The 16,576-nt window shown below is 44.6% G+C and overlaps 2 protein-coding genes across 2 annotated transcripts; one reads left to right on the forward strand and one right to left on the reverse strand.

Annotated features, from left to right (window-relative positions):
- The first annotated feature begins 226 nt into the window (after nucleotides 1-226).
- c6.2 (complement component 6, duplicate 2) lies at nucleotides 227-8,870 on the forward strand. Its single transcript, XM_028971228.1, has 18 exons — nucleotides 227-460; nucleotides 1,118-1,293; nucleotides 1,472-1,628; nucleotides 1,718-1,862; nucleotides 1,983-2,130; nucleotides 2,266-2,404; nucleotides 2,913-3,113; nucleotides 3,190-3,430; nucleotides 3,601-3,723; nucleotides 3,805-3,971; nucleotides 5,519-5,744; nucleotides 5,859-6,027; nucleotides 6,137-6,248; nucleotides 6,361-6,493; nucleotides 6,627-6,821; nucleotides 7,588-7,678; nucleotides 7,900-8,144; nucleotides 8,386-8,870. Exons 2-18 carry the CDS (start codon nucleotides 1,148-1,150, stop codon nucleotides 8,565-8,567), a joined length of 2,820 nt encoding a protein of 939 aa, XP_028827061.1. The 5' UTR covers nucleotides 227-460; nucleotides 1,118-1,147; the 3' UTR covers nucleotides 8,568-8,870.
- On the reverse strand, nucleotides 8,745-16,301 carry c7b (complement component 7b). Its single transcript, XM_028971227.1, has 18 exons — nucleotides 15,898-16,301; nucleotides 15,642-15,703; nucleotides 15,380-15,455; nucleotides 15,149-15,290; nucleotides 14,883-15,030; nucleotides 14,461-14,599; nucleotides 14,250-14,384; nucleotides 13,454-13,697; nucleotides 13,201-13,314; nucleotides 12,954-13,120; nucleotides 11,817-12,045; nucleotides 11,471-11,642; nucleotides 10,810-10,897; nucleotides 10,582-10,714; nucleotides 10,219-10,407; nucleotides 10,043-10,136; nucleotides 9,409-9,590; nucleotides 8,745-9,306 (listed from the first exon to the last, which is right to left on the reverse strand). Exons 1-18 carry the CDS (start codon nucleotides 16,267-16,269, stop codon nucleotides 9,131-9,133), a joined length of 2,862 nt encoding a protein of 953 aa, XP_028827060.1. The 5' UTR covers nucleotides 16,270-16,301; the 3' UTR covers nucleotides 8,745-9,130.
- Between the last annotated feature and the right edge of the window lie 275 nt (nucleotides 16,302-16,576).

Here is a 16,576-nt window from a genome sequence, read left to right on the forward strand (position 1 = left end):
AGACTGTGAAGCACATTCCAGGGGATTCCAGCTTCCCTCTGTCCAACTGAACTGTTCTGTTCAGAGCTGCAGCCCTTTCGTTTCTGGGAGGCCGAAGTGGACATAGATGAGAACAGGCCACAGCTGGGAGGGTTTACTGGCAGCCTGAGGGTCGGCATTCGGGGGTTGCGTAAAGATGAGACAAGGCAAAGAGGATGGGTGGGGGGAGGGATGATTAAAAGCAGGGGAGCAGCACTGTTGCCTGCTCATTGTTCCAGGCCTTCCGATTGAGCTCAGTCGGAGCGGTGGACAGTCTGGGGCTCCATTTTGGTTCAGTGTAAAAAGTGCAGTAGCTCAGGGTGAGGAACAGCTGCAGTGTCATAACCGTCCCACCAGGGTCCGGATCTCCACCCAGATGAGGTCAGGCGGTTTGACAGGCCTTCAAATCTGATATCTCACTGAAGAATATCAGAACCCTGAGGTGAGATTTCTATTCACTTCTGTGGCTTCAACAATATTGTTTGGGTATCTTCAACTAACTATTTCAACTATAGTCAGCTAAATAATCTAAATAAAACAAATTTGATGTTTTAATGATTTAGTAAAATTAATTAGATTTTGCATTTATTTACAGAGTGTAACTCAGAAGATCAACAAACATACATAATTTCTAATAATGTGACAGTGGGCAGGAGAAATTGATATATTTTCAGTGGGGGGGGGCTTGTGTTTTTTTGTTGTTGTATGATTACGGCTGATAACTCATGCAAATCCAGAAATATTCAGCTTCCGAAATGTATCTTCATGTATACAGTCAGTATATGGGGCATTAAGTTGAAGAGTTGAAGCTTTATAAATTGGAAGTGAATTCTGAGCACTTTCGGCACAATATGTGATTCAGGGCAGGTGAGGCCTAGCGAGTAAGGAAGCGGACTTGTAAGTCACTGAGGTCCCCTTGAGCAAGGTACCATCCCAACACACTGCTCCCCGGGCACCTTTCACAGCTGCCCACTGCTCACTAAGGGTGATGGTTAAATGCAGAGGACACATTTTGTTGTGTCACCGTGTGCTGTGCTATGCTCAGTATCACAAAGACAATCACAAAGACAAGTGTGCTTTTCATCTCTTGTACCCACAGCCCTGACCTGTCTCCAGGTTTCTTCTTCCCATGGCTGGTCCAGGCTGGCTCCTCGCCCTGCTCAGTGCCCTGGGCACAGTCACACTCATCTCTGGCTGTTTCTGTGACCACTACCCCTGGAGCGCCTGGTCCACCTGCTCCAAAACCTGCAACTATGGAGCACAATGGCGACGCAGGTGCATTTATAAAAAAACATTGAAATGGGAGTAGAGTGCCATTTTGTAGTAATGGTAGTGAAGTACTGAGATGTTTCATCAATTGTCCTCATGTTCTCTAGCATAATATACCAGAATGCAGCTGGGTAGCAGCAGCACAGACCTTCCTGCAGAAACAGAAAACTATATTCTATTTCAGGGCAGTGCATTTCGATGCTTACTACTGGGATAATCAGTGTGGTCGGATGTGTGAGACTCATGAGGCGCGGGCGTGTAACGTGGAGGTCTGTCCTGTACACTGCGAGTTCAGTGAATATGGTTCCTGGTCAGAGTGTTCGCCATGCGCTAAAAAACAGGTGAAAAGAAACCAAGAATTCTTAATATTTGTAATGTTTGTGCAAACAATACAAAATTGCCTTTATTTGCATGCGTGTGTGCGTGTTAGTTCCGGACACGGGCAGTTGCGAGGCCTGCTCAGTTCGGGGGGCAGGAATGCAGTGAGCCCCTGATGGAGGAAAGGCCGTGCCATTCTGCTAAGGAATGCCAGATAGAGCCGGTCAACTGCAAAAACCAGTTCAAGTGTGACAGCGGTACACACACACACACACACACACACACAAGTACTGGCACTGGTGTTATGAATTAAATCTAGAGTGCGTTTTATTAATATATTGCTCACGTGGCCTCCTCATCATCATTTGAATCCGCAGGCAGGTGCATCAGTCCGACACTGGAGTGCAACAACCAGAACGACTGTGGTGATAACTCTGACGAGAGGAACTGTGCCCGGAACAAAAGAGTGTGTTTGAGCGACAGGGTATTCAAAACTGTCCCAGGAGCAGAGCTGGCAGGAAGTGGGTAAGGTCATCAAAGTCTAAAGAGACTTTGCTGCTTTAAGTTATTTGAGAGCGACTGGAGCCCTGGGAATGGCTGTTGGGATTTGCATCTCGGGTGTCGGCCTCACTGATTTGTCCTGGATTCTATCTTGTGCAGATTTGATGCAGTCGCAGAAGAGATGAGGGGTGCGGTTCTGGACAACTTCTTCATGGGAGACTCCTGTGTTCTTAACAGGAGCCGGGAGAACAGGGAAATGTACCGTATCCCTGCCAACATTGAAAGTTATGAGCTCAAGGTGCGATTTAAACATTTTAATTGTTGATTGAAATTAATTTTTTTTTAAATGCTGCTGGACTTCTACACTTTAACATATAAAAACAATTGCGAGACCCTTCATGAAAAGATGTCAGATTGGAAGACTTAGACGACGTAAATGACTATGATAGTAGAACAGGAAATATCATCATTGCTTAATTTAAGGAATTTTCTGGACAGACATCTTCTAGGTCAGGAATGTCCAACCCCTATCCAAGTTGAGTTAAGGGTATATGATAGGGAAATAATCTCTGCATGGCTGGTGTCATCCAGAGCCGGGTTTGGAGATCCTGTTCTAGATACACAATGTATTTTTTATCACACAGAGTATGAATGTTCTTTTACATATCTGTAAGTACTTTAGCTGGGAACCCATGGGATGGGATGATAACTTTTTTTTTTAAATAGTTGAAATTCTTCTACAGAGACTAGATTTATGAGACTAAAATGTCATCCGTGGTCCTGTGTTTGTCTTTGTTTTTTGACAGGTGGAGTTCCCTGAGGACTTTAAGAGTGAAGATGCTGAAGTGAAAAGCGACTCCTATGACATAGCGAAAGAGAGTTCCAAACTTCCTTTGCAGGCGAGCTCTCATGGAGGTTTCAATTTATTGCTTTTTGGCTCCTCTCGTAGTCAATGGTCCAGCACCTCCTCTTCTACCAAGAATACAGTCAAGGCGTCCCAGCAGAAGGCAGGTAGTAGCCTAGTGCATAAGACACTCGCCAACGAACCAAAAGTTCCAAATTCTACAAATTCAATTTCTACAGGACTCCAAATTCTTCAGAGTTCATCAGGTTTTGGCCACTTCCACATTTAAGACTAAACAGTCAGACCTCTACCTCTCTGACCCCTTCCTGAAGTACCTCCACAACCTGCCTCTGGAGTACAACTACCCCCTCTACAGGGAGATCTTTCAGCAGTTTGGTACCCATTACTTCACCTCTGGCACAATGGGGGGTCTCTATGACATACTATACCAGTACGACCGAGAGGAGCTCAAGACCTCAGGTATGGGAAGCCTTCCAAAATCCTGAAGATTGATAGCAAATGTTGGAAATTTGATGGTACTCCATGGCGTCAGGATGGGGACAATGTGTATATTTTGATCGTTTTTTGATTGTCTGCTTTTTATGTTGGATTAAAGAGGATTTTATAGGCATTATTCTTCCAATTGACAGGAATGAAGGAAGAGGTGGTTAAAACCTGCATCAGACATCAGACCCGCTCATTCTTCCTCTTTTTTTCTTGGGGTTCATCCTCCAGTACCTGTGGTACAAATACAGTGACCCATAAATATGAAGGTATCACTCCCTTTACAGTTTTGATTGAATGATTAAACACCAAGCTGTATTTTGATCTACACCCTCTTGCACTCTGTTCAGGGTCATTTCTGAAGGCTTCAGAAAAGTCCATCTCCAGGGTAAAGGGGGGCAGGGCAGCAGAGGCCGCTGCTCTGTCCTGGGTGAAAGACCAGTTGGCCCCTGACAGCACCATATACACCAATTGGCTAAAGTCTACCGTGGACAACCCTACAGTGGTGGAGTACGAGGTCAGTGGACACTCTGGAGTTATGAAGTAGACACATAACGTTAGAAGGGTACTGCTGGCGAGATGTACCAGCATGAAATGTACCAGATGGTCACAACAGCCACCAACACCATAATGGCAAAAGCTTCTGGGATCTTCACATGGACCAGTAGCATTATAATGGACATGCAGTGTAGACGATGACACTGAACTAAAACCTACACTGCACTGTACAGCACCTCCATACAGATGCTCTATACTTTGGACTTTCCTACCACTGCACCTTTTTGACACACCCTGCACTGACTCCTTTGCACGATCACTCTATCCCAGAAGTAGGTCTTTCTCTGACTCACACCTTCCCAAGGTATGTCTCCCCTGAGATTTTTCTTGTGAGCAGAACGGGTCAAAATGTGGGATGCGTTAACTGTAGGGCCTGTCATAGCCCATTGAGATATACTGTATGTGATTTTGGGCAATATAAGAATATAGAAATATTTGTCACATGCATAGGTATAACAGTGAAAATGCATCCTGTGAAATGCATCCTGAATTACTGTCGCAACCATGCTGGCATGACGAGGCAGGTGAATGGAGAGGAGCACAAAGAGGTGGCGAGATGACGAAGAAGGAAGGAGGCAATCGCATGACATCACGAAAACCGGGGTTTAATGGTGAAGAAAGACAGGGGGGACATCCGAGGACACTGGTGAACATGGAAATTAACTTCAAAGAACTGACGGCGAACAGAAACAAACAGGGCATCTTTATACATTTGACACAGTTGAAAACGATTAGGGAACATTACACAGGACAACAGTGAACATCCGGTCTGGATCCCGGACTGGAGTAACCCCTTTCAGACCGGATCATGACAATTACTTTGTTTTGACTGAGCATAGGTAAAGTAATAGTATAGAAATAAATAGAATAGAAAAAAAAAGTTATAACGGAAGCAAGGTATTTATGTTCAAGGAGAACATCAACACAGAACAAGACACTGACATCATGGGTAGTGGATATGTATTCTGCTAAAGTGCATTAAAGTGACTCCTCTTGAGTCTCTCAGCCATGACGCTTCGAAGCTGTTTGCCTGATTTCAGATGTTAAAAGAGGCTGTTGTTTGGGTGTGTTTTGTCCTTAATAACCTCAGTTGCCCTGGTCGTGATCTTAGTGTAAATGTCCTGCAGAGATGGAAGAGGTGACCTGCAGCAGCTTTCTTGTGCACAGATCACCCTCTTTTGGGCTTTGCAATCCTGGACGCAGCTGTTACAAAATGTTTTGTGTCAGGATGCTCTCCACAGCGCCCGCCTGAAAACATCCTTATCTTTCTCAGCTGTCTCAGCTGGTACAAGCACTGTTTTCCCATTTTGGTTTGAAACGGCTCACCCTCTCCAGTCCCATTGTCATTGTTTGAGATTAACTCCATCACCACTGTGTCATCAGCAAACCTTAAGGTGGTGTTGCAGCAGTAAATGGCCAAACGGACATGGGCATAGAGGGATAAATGTTGTTGCTGTAGATCGTTTTTAGCTCTAAATACGGTGGTTGTTTGTCATTGTCCTCCAGCTGGCCCCCATTGTCACCCTGGTGAGGGGGATCCCCTGCGCCGTCACAAAGCGGAGGCACATGGTGACTGCTCTGAAGGAGTACCTGCAGGAGTTTGACTCCTGCAAATGCGCCCCATGCCCCAACAACGCCCGTCCTGTGCTTTCTGGTGCTGAGTGCCTCTGCGTCTGTCAGACCGGCACCTACGGAGCCAACTGTGAGAAACGGGCACCGGACTACACCTCAGGTTAGATCTTCATGTTGCATATGGATTGTTAAACAGTCACAACACTGTTCTTCAGTTAACACAGCATGACGTTACCCATGGTGCTTTTCTGCTTTCTCTTCTATTCAACTTCAGAAACTGTGGACGGGCGGTGGAGCTGCTGGGGGTCATGGAGCCCCTGTGGCTCCACCCTGAAGACGCACCGAAGCCGCCAGTGCAACAACCCCGCCCCCTTGAGAGGGGGCAAGCCCTGCGACGGGCCAGCCACACAGACAGAAACATGCTACATCTCCATCTTTGGGGGGTGAGAGGCTCAGGCTTCTTGCTTCTGTTTCAGAAGTGTGTGTGTGTGTGTGTGTGTGTGTGTGTGTGTGTGTGTGTGTGTTTGACAAATTTTCTGCTGTCTGCTGCAGGCAAAATGTGTGTATAAATGACAATGACTTTGAGACTGAAGGAGATCAGACAGAGCTGCCGCCAGGAAAGGGTTGCTTAAGACCGAAGCCCCCTGCCAACAGCCGCCTCAGGGTGAGAGTCACAGAGAAACAGCCCGGAAATATCACTCAGATCTTCTGCTCCACCCACACAGCATAGTTTATATCTACACTGATCGCTAAAATCCCCTGTCCTGCTCTGTCAGATCAATAAGCGTCAGTATGATTTCGGGGACCATGATGAGTTTTTGTGCTTCACTGGCTTCGAGCTGGAGGGATATCAGTTCATCCACTGCCTCCCCGACGGCACATGGAAACCAGCCAGTGGCCAGTGTATCAGTGAGTGAACTCGGGAGTGTTGCATTTTTGAGAGTGACATTTTTTGTCAGCAGTGTTGATCATGTTTCATTTACATAGAGTGTAAAAGGCAAAAATAACTTAAAATTGCTGTCAAAATGTGTCCTCACCACAGAGAAGGTCTGTGATTCCCCCAACTTCCCTGCTGAGATCCACATGTTCCCAGTGAAGGACAAGTACCGGGTGGGCGACAGCATTGCAATCAACTGCCCAGTACAGGGCCAGAGCCCTTCCGGGCCTCAGTACTACACATGTGAGAGCAACATGGCCTGGGAGCCAGCGATCCAGGCCGACATCTTCTGCAAAGAGGGTACAGGCCATCCTCCATGTCCTTTATCCTACCAAAATGACTCGTCTGTACCTACCTTTGTGATTCATTTTTCTTCCGATAAGAGTTATCTGAATAGGCAGCATTTTTGCTCTAATTAAGCCTAAAAACTAAAAAAGACACACTGCTTACATGTCATTTAATGTGGCAAATTGAGTCTATGTTCAATGTCAACTTCAAAGTTTAAAGTTTTGTAATGAGGCACTATACTGATAAACACAAAGCCATGCCATGGCTCCCCTCCTGAGAAAAAAACCTTCCCATATGTGAAGTGAAAGTGATTGTGATGCACAGCATTTGCTTCCACCATAAGGTTCACACCCCTTGGAGGGTGAACTGCTTGACCACATGGATTCTCTCTGACTCCATCCAAAGTACTTGGCAAAATGAAAAAATTTACAGTTAGGCCAATCAAGGCACTGCACCAACTCTGAGCATCTCAGAGGTGAACTGAAAATAAACTAAGAGTGGCCTTAGATATAATGCTAGCATGCTAGTATGCTAATCTTCAAATCAGTGAATTCATCGAAAGCTAATAAACATTTAAAATTATGTTATAGCAAAATTATGGTGGCTGGCATGGCCAACATTATTAGCACAGAAACATAAATGTAAACTTGTTGTCTTTACCATGTAACATCCTTTAAAGCACATTTTAGTGGGCGGTGTACATCAAGAGCTCAGGCTGAGGATTCTGTGCATTTCTGGCTGACATGCAATATAATATTTGTCTGTTTTATGTCCACAGATAAGCCATTTACAGCTGACAGCAGTTGTGATAAAGGACAGAAGCGTGACGCTTCCGATACGTGTGTGTGCATCCCACGAGAGGAGTGCCAGTGAGAACATCGCCCTTTCCACCCTATCAGTAACACGGCCTGCCTTTTGATCTCCATCTCCAAGCATCGCATTGCGTCCGTCACTGGAGCGCATTTGCAGAACGGCTCTGTTGTTGGCTGATCTCATATTTACCAAAACCAAGTCTGCATACTGACTATCAAAAAGTGAAATCTCTGTCAGCGGTTTTATACATGTTTTGATGCCTTGTTTTGTTTTGCAGGCCATACAAAAAAGACCTCTGCATTCTGGACGATGAAACAGGGACGTTCACCATGACGTCCTTTTGCAGCTTCCACTCGGCCCGCTGCCACGGGGACAGGCTGTTCTTTGTGAGTGACGGGCCGTGCCTGAATGATGACTTCGGCCTGGAGTGGGCGCGCTACAGAGCAGGTCTGTCCGAGAGGAGCTCCGTCCAGCAGGCCTGTGGCTCTGACACCTGTTACGACTGGGAGACCTGCTCCTCAGGTAGGGCACATTCAACAGTGAGCCTTCGAGTATAAATAACCACACAATCTGCTCCTGCATTAGTTCTGCCTGTAGATTTATAATATATCAACACTGATGATGGGAGTGATAATAATATAATATATTGTGGAATCTAACGCATGTTTGATTATTCACTCTACACTTTATCGACAAAGCTAGCATAAGATCATTCCAAAGATAAGGTTTAATGAATATATCTAAAATGTCTTTAATTGCCCAGACACTAAGAAGTGTGAGTGTAAGTTCCCACGTGACTGTCCAAAGGAGGGAACGCCAATGTTTTGTCTCAAGATGCTGAAGACTCAGACGATGAAGTCCATGAATCTGTGTTTCATGGGTGCCATGAAGTGCAAGAGGATGGACTTTGATGTTATTGGTGAAGGCCCATGCCCAAGCAACTAAGTATCTCTTTACCACTTATGTAAACAATCGTATAACTATTCATCATAATTACATATCAAAGTGAAAAAATGGCATATTACACACACATGGCATATATAGTCGAATATATTCTGTGTATGGTGCTCTGTCTTATTTTAAACTATATACCAAATAAATTAGTGTAGTCTTTCGAACAAGGAAGGCTTTCAAGTAATGTTTATTACGTTAAAGAGCAACTGCAATTTTTGTATCAATATAGAAATGCACTGAATTTTTTCATGTGTAAATAAAGTCTTCACACAAAAAGGTGCTTCTGCAGTCCTTCCTAAATTCTAAAAAGAGAAGCAATAAAATCACTTCCAGTTAGGTAAAGACCAGTAGTAACATAAGCTGTCCCCTTTCAAGATAAAAGATTATATTGTTATAACACTATCATTACACCACTGAGCAAATCATTTTCAACCAAAACAGTAAAGTAAAATACAAAACAGACCTTGAGATACACTGACAAGCTCTAATCCTTGCTGAAAGTATTTTTCACTATAGACACATGCATACGACTCAATTTCCACTTCACTCAGGGCTCAGGAGGAGGCGCACTCTCCAACACTTTGCAGGACGAAGGGCTCCCCGCGACACCTCCACACTCCGACCTCACACTCTGACATGGTAACAGGGGCGCTGCTGTCCCCCAGGGACACGCACAGGTGGCCGGAGACCTCGGGACACTCCTCAGGCTCTCTGCAGACACACTTGGTTTCTGAAGAAAAAAAATCGTATGACACGGTATGAGATTACAGATTTCGGATCTCGTGGTCTCCAGGACAATAAAGATTTTATTATAAATTATTTAATAACTTGCCCTTGCATTTCTCCCACGGCTGGCAGCTGGCGCAGGAGGTGACGTTCTCCTTTGACCAGTCACACAGACTGTCATTTACTAAAGCGAAGCTGCGCCCGAGGCACTGCAGCGCCCCGATCTGGCACAAGCCCACACGGCTCACCCTGTTCTGACGCAGCGACGCACACACAGGGAAGGATGACCTGCACAACATTTTACACCAAACTGTTTACTGGGGATGCAACATGATTTGTCCAGTCACACTTGCGAATAGAAAGCAGTTGCAAGATAGTGTTTTAAAAAGCTCATTATTAGTCATTAGTGAGTATTATGGTGATTTCGGTCCGAAAATAATTTTTAGAATAGTGTGTATTGAAATTAAATTATACATAAAATATGTGCATGCTTGAACAGTTTAGTTAGTTTTATTTGTTATATGTAACACATTAATTTAACAAAATTCAGTACTATTTATCAACTCATTTGATTGAATTAGGGCATAATATTACCTAAATTGGGAGAATAAAGGTCTTTCTCTGCTCTATTGTTTCATTTAACTGTATATTTTCCATATGTAATATACATATATGTGTGTGTTTGTCTGTGTATATATATGTGTGTATATTTATTGGGCTATAGGATGTGAGAAACTTACTCGCACTCATATGGCAGTTTACACACACACTGCCCCTTGCCCGCTTTCTCCCATGGTCTGCACTGCAAGGTTGGTGGGACTGTAGCTGCAGGAACTACAACACAGGAAGTTGAAGCCTCACCACTAGCTTTAACAGATGGTGGCCTGGAGTCCTGTATCATGTGCAATCGGCTTACTGGGTTTACACTCCACATTGTCTGGTGGAGGATACCAGTTCAGACTGGAGCTGCAGGCCACCTCTGGCTCGCCCATTCGCTGCATCCCAGCCAGGCAGGACAGGGACACCCTGTCACCAATCTGATAGGTCACCTGCCATGGGGAACCGATCAGTCCATGTTGAAGAGGAGGAGAGTCGCATGTTACCCCTGGAACAAAAAAGTATAGCATATGGAACTCTAGTTACCAAAGCTTAAGCCACATCCATTTTATCATTGTATGCACAGATTTTTAAGTAGATGCCAAAAAGTCTTTTAAAGTCATTTGGTGCAGGAAGTGATTTATTTCTATTTCATGACTAATAATGCACTTCGTTGTCTTACTCTTGCACTCCATCTGTCTTCTCTTCCAGCTTAGGTCCTCCAGACACTGAGCAACTGGCTCCCCGGACAGGTAATGCCCTTCAATGCAGGAGTACTCCACCTTGCTGCCCGCAGCATACACATCTTTAGGATTCTGTACAAGACAGCGGGGTTCATATATAAAAGCCATTCTGGAGGGCAGGATTAACATTAAAAGTACAACACTCTAAGAATGACGTTCCCACCTACCAGCACAAACCCATTTGGCAACGTGGGTGGCTGTTTGCATGATTTGACCGGTGTGAGGGATGAATCGAAGCACTGAGGTTCCATCATGCTGGAAATGTACACCAAGAAGGAACCATTGCGGACAGATGCAAAGACAATAAGCATTTGTTTTTTTAATAAAGTTTTGTTTAATTTTCCAAATTGTATGTGTAATGGAAATTTAAATTTACAAAAATGGTTGATATTCTCCTGTCTTTACTGTGGGTAATAATAGTCACAGCCAGATGGGCTCCATGTACACTTCATACTCACGAAAAAGCGATCAATGCGACAAGACAAGAGTCCGATAATGAAGTTGAGGTCTATACTGAAAGACTCAGACACATAGAGGCTGCATCTTTTACCTCACCTGGGCCATTTGGTGGATCTAATAGCAGCTCGTGAGCTACACAGCACTTCCGTATATTTCCCCCATATCGATAATGTACTCTTACGCTATTGGTCAGAAGTACACTGCGTCAGAACACCACAGTTATTTTGTGTAAAAGTATGTTCGCATATGAAATATTTTAGGTCTTTTAGCTTTCTGTTTGCTTAGGTTAATTTTCAGCAACATAGAAGACATACTGCATGTACTTGACAGGCCACTGATTGGGTTAAGGCATAATGTGTGGCTTCTCACCGGAGGTAATCCACATCAGGATCTTCACAGGTTTGCTGCTCCGTCACCTTTCCAATACAGCTCTTCCCTCCATTGCTGGCTGGCGGATTGTTGCACGTTCGATGCCTTGATCTTTGACCACCAGCACAGGTTGACCAAGAGGACCAGCAAGACCAGCTGCCATCAATGACTCCTATGAATGGATAACAAACCTCTGGACATGAATAATACACTGATGAACAAGCAACAATGCAGTCAAATTTAACATTCATTACAAACTCAGATGCCTCCGAAGTAGGTTATTTATTATTTGTGTATGCGTTCATACTAGACATCCAGACTTGCTAAGGCCATCTCATTCCAGTACCTGGCTGCTCTCCTATGACCGAGCCCTTCTCACAGCCCAGGCCATACGTGTCGGGCTTGCAGAAGCACGCACACTGTGACCCCGTGATCTGAGGCTGGCCGTTGTTTCTGCAGGCCTGGCAGTGGCAGGGGTGCAGCCTGTCCTGGTACTCCTCTATCGCCCTCTTCAGGTGGAGCCTCTTCACTCCAGCACATTGCACCTCCTTCACCAGCTCATACAGAGGCCTCAACTGGGAAGAAATCAAAAGCCACCGATGACACTAGAGCACAGCAGAACGGACACACTAGTTCTTTAAGTAAAGCATGTGAGGAACCATTGTAAAGAATCAGTGTAAAGAATGCACACTCTTTTACAGGACTGTCCCCACAATCCAGGCGCTGCACCTGGGGTCTCCCAGTCAAGGCTGTCTGTCAGTCAATTCCAATGTGTAGCCACATTTAATAGTAGAAAATTCATAAATTGAACACACTTGTCATCAGAGGGAAAATGAACAGCTTCGATTAGACCCCCCCCCTCCCTCTCACCGTCTCACCCTCACCATCTCACCTCGACCTTCTCCCCACTCTGAGCTGCAGCCGGGGCCTGGGGGTGGGCACTCAGAGCCTGTAATTAACCCCTTACACACCGCTCTAACATTGACATTTCTAAGACCGTAGTATCGGTCCCCGGTATCGGGGGACTTTTAACGAGTATGAGTACTTTAGAAAATGTGGTATCCAGGCCAATACCAGATACCGGTATTGGTATCAGTGCATCCCTCGGTGCATCCCTAGTTTTGGTCTCTTTTAGCAGCGAAAATAGATCCGATGAATCCAAACAAAAATCACAAATTTTCAAATTTTTTTCTTCCCATCCTGTGGCCTATGCGCGCCCCCTCGCGCCCCACCGGTTGAGAACCACTGGATTAGACCATGCAGCTGGAAATACATTTTGGAGGAGAAATGCAGTGAAATTTGTCGATTTCCTTAAAAAAAAAAAAAAAAGAGTACAACAGCCAACCAGAAGGGGCACTAGACCTGTGGCTTCACTTTTTTGAGACATAACAGTGTACACAACTGACCAGTTAAAGGTTGCTACAGATTCCAGTCCTCTTATGAAAGAATAACATAATTGTTTACAGACAAAAAAATCTCTGACCTTTTTTTTGATAACTTGAGGGAAGAATTTGACTGATCCAGCCCATTTCATGTACATCTGGTGGTTTGCCTCTGGGTTGTCCAAGTTCAGGTGACTCAAGCCTGTAATGTATGCTGGTTGCCCGCCGACAATATTGGCCTTTATGGGAAATCTAGACGAGGAACTTCCTAAAGCAGGAAAATAATGAAAATAATTTCAACATCTACATGGTTATATTTGTCTTTCATTAAAGCAGTTAATGACTTACCGCTCGAACTGGTCAGGGTTTGTAGAATTTTTTCACACTTGGTTGTCCTTTTTTTCCAGAAAAGGAATCGTTTCACACGGGTGATGCATCTGTGGTAATCAATGTCTGTTCTGCCTGAAATACATAAGTTTTGTTCATTTAGTTTTGTAATTGTGCCATTCTGAGTACTGAATTGACAAAACCATTAAACATTAGCCTCATGAAAAGCCCTGTTTTCTAAAGCCTCAGATGAGTGGTTCATGGGGAAACTCACTCATTTCTCGCATGGATGCCGAGTCGAACTCCAGCAGGAACTGGAACTCTCCGCCCAGCGAGCCCTCAGACATGAAGTGTGTTCCGAACCTCTCCAGCAGGCCGCGGTAGGCAGTGGGGTCATATGTGGTGGGCAGGGCAGCGAGAGCTTTCCAGAACTCCTCTGACAGGGGCAGGTACTGCGGAGCATTGTTCTGGAACTGAGCGACCTCCACCTCGTTCTTTATGATCAGCAGATGGTAGGCCTGAGGGACAACAAAAGTCCATTAAAAATTGCCAAAACATTCAGAGAGAACACTTGGTTTTATAATATAAATGAAAGGGAGATCAGAAATTAATTGTGATCTTTGGGAATATTGATCCTCAGCCCCTTCTGGCCATGTACTGCATAATGACATGCCATTCCCCTCTGGAGTAAGGCTGTAGAGTCAATAAGGATTTTATCATCTGCTTATTCATTTCATCTCTAAAGTAAACTTTTGTTCAAGGTCAAGGGAAAGTGTATACCAGCAGGAACAGCTTGTCATGCGATTTTGATGGGAACTCCAGTTTAATTGATTTAATCAAGCTGTTCAATGAACCAATTCAATTCACCATCATTTGTAGTTTTTAGGAGTTTAACACAGAAACTTCACATTTACAAAATTTAGCAGACGTTGCACAGAGCGACTTACAGGGACAGTTACAGGGACAGTCCCCCTGGAGACACTCAGGTTTAAGTGTCTTGCTCAGGGACAGAATTGTTGTTAGTGCAGTTTGAGCCTAAAAAATAAGAACAAAATGTTTCAACATCCAACCTGGTTTTTCTTCAGCTCATAGTGATGGGTGGAATGGTCATGTCCCCCCTGGATCGTCATCCTTTTCTCCTGGTGCTTCACATAATCCCAGGAGCTCTCGTAAAACTCATCGCTGAAGTCATTCTCTGCAGCAACCTGCCCACCAGAAGAGGAGAGTCATCCTCTAAAGGCTTTCCGATGTAAGAGTTGGGAGGGGCGGGGCTAAGCTTACCTGAAAGGTGTACCTGAGGATGCTCTGAGGAAGCCTGTAGAAGGACTTGTGGTCCCCGCTGAACACCTTCCTGCACTGACCTCCAAAGCTCTTAGTGTTAATAACAGGACCTCTCAGCTGTCCAGTCAACACATCATATCTGCAAGGACAATAAAGCAATCACACACACATACACGCAACATACAGGTCGCAGGTCGTCGAAGCAAAAATCTCTCTATGATGCATGAACATCCATAAAAAAATCATGGCATCTGCATTCATTCCCATAATTTCCAGAGCCGTGTGTGTTTTGCATTTGAATCGTACTAGTAATATAAAAAAAACATACCTGCAACGTGTAGCGTGACTCTGCTAGACGGTTTTGAACGTGCTGCATCATTCATATGTTTCATTAGCTGTGAAAAGCTGTCTGGTGAGCTCACCCTAGTCCACTGTGCTCTGAGTGAGGGGGGGTCTTATCTTCGTTACACACGAAGGTGCTGCTGGCTTCATCACAGCGCCGCTCGTCCAGGCCGTCTTCTTCACAGTCCTGATCTCCATTGCACACTAGAGAGCGGCTGATGCACTTACCTAACACAGGCAGGAACAAATTGTATCATTATTATTATTATTATATTTTTATATTGATACTGATAGACATTACTTCTTTAAAAATGAATGAAAAGTTTCAATTCGGTGTGTTCTGAACCTGAGGTGCAGCGGAACCGGTCTCCACAGCCTAACTCCAGGGGACACTTTATTGTTGGGACACAATTTTGCCTCTGGCTAGCCTCGCCTGAGCAAGGCAGCCCTCCGAACTGAGCAAAGACCTCAATGGATCGTGTCCTCACCTGCAAACAGAGAAACGGTAAAAACATTCCGAACATGACATACTTTCTGTGTCCTTTAGTCACACATCGGCAATTTCTGCTGAAGAGACCTGCGTTTTTGTGCAGCCGTCGCACTGCGACCATTCGCCATAAGGCCCCCATCTGCAGTTCACTGGCCCCTGACATCTGGCACACAAACAAACAATGTCAGCAAATGCCATTTCACCACCGCAGAAGTCCCAGAACCTCAAAACATCTCCACTTTCTCTTGTCCTCGCATAATTTAGGGTTTGATTTTGCTTATTTAGAGTAGCATTTCAGTGATCAAAATAAAGGGCTTTCCCTTCTAGTGGTCACATAAGTAAAACCTACTGTGTGTGAGAGACCATGGAGAGAAGAAGCAACATGCATGCCTGGAGCATTACAAGATTCATCTACAAAAGGAGAGAATGTATTATTATATAGTAATCAAAAAAAAAATTCAATTCTGACCATTGCATAAACCTGGCATTATTATACTGAACCGTTACTGAAAACATTTCAGCTAGTTATTACTTATTTGCAGACACTTTTCTATATCACTTGACTCTCCCGCAGCTGTTCTTTACATTCCCGGCCGAGGACTTACCTCCACGATGCTTCCGCTTTCAGAGGCCCGGTGGGTATAAATCAGAGCTCTGCGAGGAGCTAAACCCACCCAACAGCAGCAGGACTTTCCAGAATGAACACAGCGCCTGCTGCTCTTTCCCACGGAAGCCCAAACATTGACCTCTGCGATCTTCAGCAAATGTCCAGCACGTTTACTGTCTGTCTCTTTAAAGTTCCTGCAAACTTGGAATAATAAAGAATTCTGCCAAATGCTGTCGAACACGGCTGTGATGAAATTGCCCTGACCTGAAGTTACTGGAGCAGTGGTCCCCTCCAAGTGGGGGATTGTGAAATGTTTGTTTGTGCTCTGAGTAAGAGGTTCAGCACAACCAATACACCATAAAACACACATTAGTGCATAAAATTACCAATTCAATCCCAATCTCATGTAACAGGACCAAAAAGCACAGGCATTGCACACAGAGAACACCTTTAAGTTGTAGAAGACACCCTGAAACTACATCTAGAGAGTCATGTTTAAACCGGGGTGGGGGTGGGCAAACATGCACTTTGCCCTGTTTTATCACACAGAACAACAATATGAGTCCAGGGAGTTTATAACCACAAAGGTACCAATCAAACATGTCTGACAAGGTAGAGATGCGTTAGCACAAAAGTACAAAGGAATCAATAATATTTGCTTTTTGGCAGTTGTCTTT

The sequence above is a fragment of the Denticeps clupeoides genome, chromosome 3 (genome assembly GCF_900700375.1).
Source record: "Denticeps clupeoides chromosome 3, fDenClu1.1, whole genome shotgun sequence".
Taxonomy (NCBI): domain Eukaryota; kingdom Metazoa; phylum Chordata; class Actinopteri; order Clupeiformes; family Denticipitidae; genus Denticeps; species Denticeps clupeoides.